We start from the raw sequence: 10269 nt of genomic DNA, 5'->3' as shown, positions 1-10269 counted from the left end.
AACCTGCCTGCAGATCAAAACGACAGTATAATCCAATCCGTAGAGCGATATCGCTGCACACCAGACCGCATACAGCGGGGCGTACGATGGAAACGTTAAACGAATTTGTTTGGGAAAAGTTGGAGCACCCTCCTATCAGTCCGGATTTGTCGCCATGTGACTATTATTTATTTGGTCCGTTGAAAGAGGCACTTGACTGGCTGCGATTTAAAAGCAAAGCGAATCCTTCGTGCGCTAATAGTTACGTGACAAGACAAGATATTTTTTCGAAGAAGACTTCCTAAATCTTCCGAGAGATGGCAAAACAAAGACGGAGACCAGCTTCACAAGCAGTAGAAAATTTCAGTATATCTTGAAAAACAGTTATTATATACATTCTCTTCACAAAATTATGTTGATAAGTTTTTTTGCAGTAACGATGCATGATGCACTTTCAATCAACCTATAGCATGAATACATTTTTTTAAATAGCCAATAAAAATCGAAATATTTGTTACGTGAACTGTGTATATTTTGAAAAATGAGATACATACAACCAATGAGGTGATCTTGTATGAGCTTAACCCTCTATTCATGAATCTATCAATAATGACATTTGATTATGAATGTTTGGTATTGTCAGTATATTCTTTATATCTGATAAATAAACAACATTGAAATGTACCTTCCTCGACAATGTACACAAAATACTCTCAGTCATGTGGATTATGGTATTCCACTACTTGCAAAAAAATCAGATTACCGATCTAGTTACAAAATGGGACATTCTTTTATTCCTAGTATTCCACAGGAATATGATTGCGTAAGTAACTGCCTAAAAAACCTTTTACTTCACTAATAAGATTATAATAGTATATTGAAATACAAGTAACAGGAGGCTTTTCATTGCAACAAGAGTTCCAAATTCGTCACGAGCGCGAGAGGCCGAACGAACGAATGCTGGAATGGTTTTCTGCTACGAGTATTTTATACTATTTTTCCTGTTTCTGCTTCTATTCACTCTATTTATATATAGAGAAATTGTTTAAAATGTACATTAGAGGAATTACACTCTATCGTAGGTAGTTGGTTGGTAACACTGATTCATGTTTGACAGATGACTTTGGAAATATTTGATTTTAAAAGTTTGGTTAGGTCAGAAAAAAACTCATCCTGTAAGCGGAATGTCGGGTGAAGAGCTTGAAGAGAATTGCGGGACGTGGCCTCTACCGATATGAATAATTTACTAACTGTTAAATCAAAAAACAATTATGAAAAAGAATATGAAAATTCATGCCTTAGTGTTCGGATGAAGAGGCCACTATTATCACAGAAAATGTGTTAATTGTTTTATTTAATGCCATGAGTGAAAGTTATCAATGCTCAACATAGTTGAAGATTTAAGGCCGATTCATAAACTTTAACTTTCATTTGCTGTTTCCGTTCGCGTGTGAGGTTTGCCGTTTGACGTTCGTAGCAGATTCTACGTGTACCGCTTTTTGTTTTCGTGATATTTCTGTGTTTTTGTTTTTGATTCAAACGGCAACTATCAATGATTTTATGCATTTCAGTGTTTCTAATTTTGTAACAGCAAACGTCAATGGCAACAGCAAACGGAAAATCAAGTACATGAACCACACGCATGACCGAATAATGCATCGTCCAGTCAGCTGTCAAGATGAAACTATCATTCAGGGGCACCAAACTACTAAAGAAAATTGCCAAAAATAGTTAAGTCATGGAGTCCATTCTTACACAGGAACAGAGAAATAGTTTTTTAATATGTAGGCACATATTAATTTTCATTTCGATAAATATTAACCTTCTTTGTTATTCTTATTATTTTTACTGAAGTTTTATATTATTGTCTTATTTTCTAAGTACATCTTGTCATTAAACTGTTTTTACAGCGGGCAAATACCAAAATAAATGGAGACCTTCTAGAAAGTGATATAAAAATAAAAGATGACGTGATAACTACGTACAAGAAAGAGTATACCAAGAAATTCAACCAAGATGTTCTAGTAAACTGCCAAAGACCTTGTAATAATAATAAAGTTCAGTGCATCAGAACCTTACAAGAAGCAGTAAGTATGCAGATTAGAGCCACGAATTTCTAAGAATTTATACTAGATTCCAGAGAACTTACTTATTTTCTGATGGTGATGATGATATACAAACGAGTAGTTTTAGTATGTACAGTCAATGTATATATTTTCTAGCTTGTGCCGACGGCCGGGGATGACCAGAGTAAATGAGGTTCCAGGGCTAAAGCCTGTCGGTCCTTGAACCACCCTTCTAACCCAATTGAAAGATAATTTGGAAAAAGGAGAATAATTCGTACAAATAAACATTTTATTTTCAATTAATTTACAATAGAATTATCGAATCATAACATTCCATACTTTCATTCCATCAAAGGTTTTGAATTATATGGTCACAATCAAAGTCGACCATATGATTAATAGTCCCAAATCTGATGATCATGCTGACGTTCTTGACTCTTCTTAAAACAATAAAGGATCTGAAGCACGTTGGAAAAAAGATTCCTGCCCAAAAATTAACTTTTTTAGGATATTGCGTATGTTTTTCATCATCCAGGGAGAATTCTCATTAGACGAACAAAGGCAATTTCGACGATTTAAATGACTGTGAACTGTGAAGTTGCTCTCATCAGAAAACAAAATATTTTCTAATTGGATGAAATTGTTACTTAATATCGCCATAACTTGCTCACAAAAATACGTTCTTCTATCGATATTGTATTCCATGAGTTCCTGAGCTGGTATCATTCTATTGGAATGCGTGCAACTTGATTTATACCTGTAATTGGTGTATTAATTGACTAATGCGGTAGTTGGAAGATTTTGACAATTTATCTTACTTGTGTTATGCGTTGCTAAAGAGAAAGTTTCGATCTGGTTACTGGCGTGAGATTCGTTTCCTTCCACATTCACTGATTGAGATCTTTATCCGCCACTGTTATTTTCGTTAACTATATAAATGAATTTCGACGCCCATAACATTTTCACATTCGTTTGATCTGCATTTACTAGCTTGATACCCTTAACATAGAAAATTCATGTAGAGCTTCAATTTTTGATGTATTATGATTGATTTTTCAAATAAACTTAGTAGTTGACTTAGGATGCAGAGTACACCTCAAGTTATAAGTTATTTGAGTAGGTTATTGAGTCGCCAGGAAAGAAATGAGTCGACTACAGAACGAGAATGTTTAGCTGTACTCTGGTTTATCGAAAAGCTACCTCTGTACATGGAATTAAATCTGTTCACGGTAGTGACAGACCATGCTTCATTGGTCTGGCATCAAGATCTTGAGGATTTCGCAGGTAAGCTTGCTCGTTCGACCCTTAAGAATACAGCAGTTTGATTTTGAAATCGTACCTCGAAAGGATAAATATCACATTGCCCTTGATCTATTGTCTCAATATGTCACAGTCGTAGATTCTGTGGAAGCGGTCCCAAAGGTATTACATCCAAACGATTAAAGTTTTTTCGATGGCAAATTGTTGATGAAAGATGATTCATGTATGTTAGTGGGAGTGTTTTGTTAGATGAGTCGGAGGAGAAGTGATCGAAAGAGCTTTTTAGACAAATTCCATGATAATCCTTTGGTAGTCACGCTGATGTTGCTTGATATTTAAAGAATTTGAAGAACACACCCTAAAGGATTCATTACAGCACAACCCCGCGTTTCTCAGTCTTGAGAAGTTTTCGCTACCGATTTATTGGGACCTTTTCCCGGATCAAATAAAGGCTACTTCTTCATCTTTATTGTCTTGGATACGTTTGGGAAGTTTCCGTTAGCGATTTCTTTTAGGTCTTCTAAAGCTCTTCATGTAGTAAAAGTTATAGACGAGGATGGTTTCTTTATGCTTGGAGTACCAATGTTACTACTATGTGATAACAGCTGATTTCGAACATTTATTTCAAATTGATGAAAGATTATAGAGTATTAGTTCGACATAATAACTCAACGCTAACAACAACGGTGACTTATGGTGACGGCTCAAAATTTTCGATTTAATGAATTGCAGATATTACCTCGCTGCTCTACCCTGAGCTGCGAGTGAGTTCCGTAATACTAGGTTTTGGTGGAATTCAGACAAGCGTATATAATTTTTGAAAATCTTTGTTTATGATTATAGTTAGAAATGTTTAGTTCGTGGTAGTTCAACCAAGTTTTGGTTTGCGTGAACGTAGTGGTTCAAAAGAGGTAAAACTGCTCAAAATTTTACGTATTGAATTTTGAGATTGGGAGACTTCTGTTTTTGGGTAGAGCAGTCTTCTGAAAAGTTTTGTGAATGTGTGGCGATTGATGTATCCGGTTGGAATTGGGATTTATGTCAATAATGACATGAAAGGTGTAGCTCCGAACTGAATCGGCACTTGTATTGGCGGTACCTGAGACATATGAAAAGAAGATTAGGCAGGATAAAGTAGACGTTCGCTTTATATTCCATTATGCGATGGATCTAGATTTGGATACGTATGACATTGTCCGAAGTTTCCCGAATATACACGAAATTGGTGGTAGCGCAGTGATTTCGATTAAATACTTGGGTTAAAATATTGTGTCAAGGCGCTGTGGCTTTTTCGATTTTTCTGCATTTCATAATTTGTTTGGGTTTATTTGCGTATACAAATCCAATGTTCTGGTATTTAGTCATAGTATTTCATCCATGCCAATATAATTTTTTTTTACTTCTTAGACCTTTCTATATGTTTCTCGTCTTGATATTAGGTCTCGTTTGACAGAAAATGACTTTAAAATAACAGTGTAATTCTACCTTCAGCGATTTGAAATAGGTTTTGTTAGTTTTGCGCGGTTACGCCAATCACATCTTACATATGAGATTTTTTTATTGTGAAATGATTTTTCAGACCCAATTTTAACAATATCATTCAATTTACCTGGTAATTGAAATCTTCCCGGCTTTTTGGTAGAGCTAATCAAAAATAATAAATTTTTCATAAAATAAATTTATCAATCTTCTTTACTGAATGTTACAGTTATTAAAACGTACACCACCATCAGTACGGCCAAGGCAATCTGAAATGAAAGATAATTATCGATGGCTTCCATACAAAACGATTCCACGAGAAGTTATACCACCAGCTGAATCGTCTCTTTGTGAAGTAAGTATATTATGTAGTTCTAGCTATTTATATTTTTTTAAACGCTACTTACCATCACAACGATTATGCATAATTACATTCAGGCATTGCTTCTTGAATAACATCCTAGATAGATACTAATTTTTATAAAATGAATACAACAAGATGTTGGATACTTTTTAAAATAACATAATTTAACGTGTCAATTGTATTTCATATTTTTCAACAGTCGTCATTAGAGATATGAAGATTGTAGTATGTGGTACAAATGCTTATTTATTTATTCATTAGTTCTCCAAGAAATTTTTGATTATAGTTTAATACCTCCTATAGGTATTTTCAATAAATAATTACAATTTATGATAATTTTCTTTAGAATATCTCTTTATGGCGAACGGTTTTCTTGGCATGTATAATGGATTGTTAACTATTAGTAGTGTAGAATTATTTATTACATCAAATACACCAAATGGACATACTTAATCATCCATTAAAAATAAATAATGTTCGAATGTATAATTTGAAGAATATACTCAAATATAAGTTCTGATTTCGCAACTTTAAAGGCTCAGAAACGAGAAGTTGTATGAGAAAATTGTTTTATATCACAGCATTATTTTCATGTCATCTACTCACTCCCGAAGTTTTTGCTTCAAGTCCCGGAGCACTCTATTTTATTAAATTGTCTATTAAATTATGGGATTCAATAAATAAATTTCAAAATGACAATGTCAGAGTTATTCTAAGGTTCCCAAAATCCTATTGAGAAAATTGAAACAAAAGTAAAAATGAGCACCTAATACTAAAGAAATTGAAATTGGGTACAAAAAATATGACATAGTAAGGCGAAAATACGATAATTCAGAAACAAGGTTATGTAAGGTCGCAGCTAAAAAAACGAACGAGATGAATTCAATGTGCATATCAGCTCAATCGACAGACTTTCACGATTATTTTTACGTATCAAATATTTTCAGATAACTGGTATTGCAAGATCTGTTCAACCATCAATTCCCCCTAACGAAATCGGGGCATGGAAATATTTAGATATCTATATGACCAACAATAAACTCCGGTTTATACCATACAACAATAGACAGTTTCAAGACGCACAAATGGATTTTCCAACATTTTACAATACTTCTGGTGTATACCAAAAATCCCAAAGGCAATCACTAGGACAATCAACAGGAAATAAATCAATATACGACAAAGCACAATTCAAATTTCAATTTCCCGTAAAAAACCTGTCAAGGGGACAAAAAAGAGTTCCACATAGGTAAGTCAAATTGTAACTTGTCCGAGATTTTTTTTGAAGTCTTATAAACTTCCTTAGTAACGATTTTTAGAGTTTCTAATTTCTTTTTCTAGAAATTTTATCTGTATTCTTGCCCTTCAGCTTCATAGTGAGTTATTGTATATCACAACATAAAAATTAATTTAATTCCGAAAATCTAGAAATATCTAAGGATTCCCAATAAATCTATCACGATTATGATGTCTATTAAAATTAATTCAAACGCAGCTCGGTCTAGTGAATAATTCTTTCTCCGAAACTCATATTTTTACAAGAAAATTCCTTACTGAATACACTGTTAACACCAACACTCACAATTACACTGAATGACGCGCTTTTCGATAACCAAGTAATCGTCTTCAGATACTGAAGGTAAACTTTTATTTCAGAGACTGTAGGTAAACTGGAAAAGTTCACTGAAGGTAAACTGTACTAAAAGTACTGAAGGTAAGCTGTAAAAGTTTATCTTTAGGATCTGAAGACGATAACTTGGTTATCGAAACGCGTGTCCTACAGTGTTATTGTGAGTGTTGGTGTAGAGATGGTGTAAACAATGTATTCAATATGAATATCACCAACGGTTCCAGAAATTCCAACTTAGCTAGAAGAAATCATTCTCAAGCGAACAATATTAACTCTTATTTCTAATGATAATAAGGAATAACCGGATCTGTGTTTTCTCGGAGTGCCATTTTTAAATGCCAGAGATAGAAAGCAGAAATAGTGCGATTCTTGAGCTAGTAAGAATAAGTTCGTGGTAAATTATCAAATATAATTGCATAAGTAAATTTTTTAAAAAAAGGAACGATCTAGCTTCATATACAGATTAATATTGAGAAAACAAGTCGTTTACTGATAGGAGCAGACATAGAGAAGATTCTAGAACATGGAATTCTCTGCGAAGAAATTGTAAGTTATTACAAAAACTGGAAACTGTTCCAACCAAAGGAGATAATGGTTTAGACCGACTTGACTAGGGATTTTGAAAAGTATAATCGAACTTATGTGAAATGTAGAATTATGGTATGTAATTGTTCCATCATCGAAAGAAAGAGTACCAAATTAGGAAGTGTTAGCAACAGTCACGAAAAATGAAATCTCTGTTATATAATAGAGCTGGCTAGAATCTAGTCTATTGATTATTGTGGGCCTTTGTATGGGAAGATAAAAGAGTATACAGTGGTTTTCTTAATGTGACTATAAAAAATTAGATCAATGATTTATTTCTTTTGATATTTTCAACGGTTGAACGGTTATGATTGTTTCTGTTGGAAAAAAATATTATAATATGAACTAATAACCTCAATTAATTTTTCAGCGGATTACAAACTGAATATCAAGGTAGATATGTTTCGCAAACGTATTCAGATACGTATCCTTACATAGAAGATAGCGGCCAAACATCTGCATGTTTAGTTTCTGAAGCCGGTCCATGGCAAAATTTATGTCCACCAGGAATGTATTGTACAGAATATTGCCACATAGGATCCGGATGGCCTGTGAGGGCAGTGATAAATTCAGGAAAATCAGAAAAATTTCTTCATTTTACCGAAAAATGTGCACCGGTTTATGAATGTAATGAGACTGACGCGCAGTGAAATATATTTCAAAAAATTCAGTTCATATTCTTCCCTTCCTATTCGTATAAAATAGACCATAGTACGAGGACGGTCCCATATGTATTTGGTTTGACCTAGAGCTAGCTGCTTGAAAAATACCGATGTATTAGAAAGTATACACTCTATACAGCATATGTTTCAAGCTTGAAGACTCCGCGTAATATTATAGTATTGTTTTATTGGAATGCATTTGCCCAACCAATATAAAAGCTGCATCGACCAGCATCGCAGTGGTCGACCAAATGGGGACGCCAGAAATGTTGAAAAAAATCTACAAAGTGATTCTGGATGATCGTTGAATGGAAATGCGCGAGCCAGCATCGGGCAATACATCGAAGATTAACTGAAAATTTGGACATGGAAAAGTTGTGAGCAAGATGGGAGTTTGCTTACAATGGAACAAAAACAGCGTCATGAAGATGTTTCCGTCACGTTTTTGGCAATGTTTTACAGAAATGAAGCCGAATTTTACGCCGTTTCATTACAATGGGTCACTCACTTCACACCCTAAACAAAAGAACAATCTAAACAATGGACTGAAAAGGAAGAACCGGGCTCCAAAGAAGGCAAAGACCGTTCCATCCGCAAGAAAGGCTTTGGTCACGGTTCAATCAAAAACGGCCGCATTTCGCTAAGAAAAAAGTGTTATTTCATTTAGACAATGCACCAGTTCACACATCTGTTATTGCAATGGCCAAAATTAATGAAAATAGTTTCAGTTGCTACCTCATGTACAATATTCGCCAGATTTAGCCCTCTGGGATTATTTTCTGTTCCCAGACATGAAAAAATGGCACCATGATCAAAGATTCTCCAATAGTTAACGGCTATTTGAGGAACTTGACGATTCTTATTATAAAAAGGTGCTAAAGGAGCTAAAAGGAGATTACGTTGAAAAATAAATATATTTTGTTCCAAAATTTTTGTATTTCCTTTGTTGGGCCAAGTACTTCTAGTAACATCCTCGTAATGACAATAAATATTGTAGTGAGTTTTTCCATCTCGCAATTTTTAATAAATTTCCTATTCCAACCCAAAGAAAGCTGTTGATTGCTTGGCATACTCTAATATTTTTACTATATTTCTAAATAGAAAAACACAGTCTATTTATGTACTGTTGGACCCCGGCTCATCTTGCGACGACGAATGGACCCTACAGATACAATGTGGCCTAATCGGACGTCTTGATTTACTTTATTGGTAAAAAGCTGATTGGAACGGTTTCGCGAACACATTTTATCCCAATTCGCTGTTTTTCTGTCTACCGAAGACCTAGATAAATACACGGAGGATTCTCAATCCCTCATTAATAGTACTTCTGTACAAAGCAGAATATGATTTCAGAAATCTTCATGCTATCATAACTAAAGCAATCAAACATATATTCCTATCGATTGCCATCCATTGTCGATTGAGGTCGATTGTTATTTGAGGTTGATTGATGTCTTTTGATGTGTATTAACGTGGATACATGACAATTCATATCATTTGAATTCAATTGGCATGTATTTTTGTCAATTCATATCGATTGACATCCATTGAAACTGATTGTCATTTGATGTTGATTGATGTCTATTTGAGATCCTTTGGCGTCTATTTTTGTGAATTCATGTCCATTGACAAGCATTGGAGCTGATTAGGGCGATGGTCACTTGATGTTGAATGATATTTTTTTATGTCCATTGACGTCGATTGATGTCGATTGGCGTCAATTTTTGTCACTTCCTGACGATTCTCATCCATTAAACCGATTCAGATCGATTGTTATGTGATGTTTATTGATGCCTTTTGACGTCCATTCACGTCAATTTTTGTAATTTGAGGTCAACAAACAACGAGCATGCGCATCTTTATTCATATTGCGAGTCAAAATCTATTTATGCTCGGGGATAAATCCTTTATTGTGTGGCGGAATATTTGTCGTTAGGAACTATTGTTGATTGTCGATTTTCGATTATTGGTTGTCGGAGAAGGATAGACCCGCAGCAGACCCGCGAAAATACTTACATGAAAGCGCGAAATCAAGTAAGCGTATTTGAGTTAGCATTTGCGCATATTGGATTACGAGTCAAAATCAGTTTGGGAAAGGAAAGGAATCCTGATATTAAATTTTCGATTGTTGTACGCAAACAAAAGAGAATTTTACTAATTCTTAAGAGCTCTCATACTTTCCATCTATAATTTGAAAACTATATCATAGTATATGGTCTATTGTGATACAAATTGTTATTTTAC

At 34.4% G+C, this 10269-nt stretch overlaps 1 protein-coding gene across 1 annotated transcript; it reads left to right on the top strand.

Moving 5' to 3' along the window:
* The first annotated feature begins 584 nt into the window (after positions 1-584).
* On the top strand, positions 585-8033 carry LOC130893106 (uncharacterized). Its single transcript, XM_057798905.1, has 5 exons — positions 585-802; positions 1890-2066; positions 5014-5139; positions 6096-6397; positions 7734-8033. The coding sequence occupies exons 1-5, from the start codon at positions 659-661 to the stop codon at positions 8011-8013; spliced, it is 1029 nt and encodes a 342-aa protein (XP_057654888.1). The 5' UTR covers positions 585-658; the 3' UTR covers positions 8014-8033.
* The last annotated feature ends 2236 nt before the right edge of the window (positions 8034-10269 follow it).

The sequence above is a fragment of the Diorhabda carinulata genome, chromosome 4 (genome assembly GCF_026250575.1).
Source record: "Diorhabda carinulata isolate Delta chromosome 4, icDioCari1.1, whole genome shotgun sequence".
Classification (NCBI taxonomy): Eukaryota; Metazoa; Arthropoda; class Insecta; order Coleoptera; family Chrysomelidae; genus Diorhabda; species Diorhabda carinulata.
Note: the sequence above shows the minus strand (reverse complement) of the source record. Positions and strands in the feature narration are given on the sequence as shown.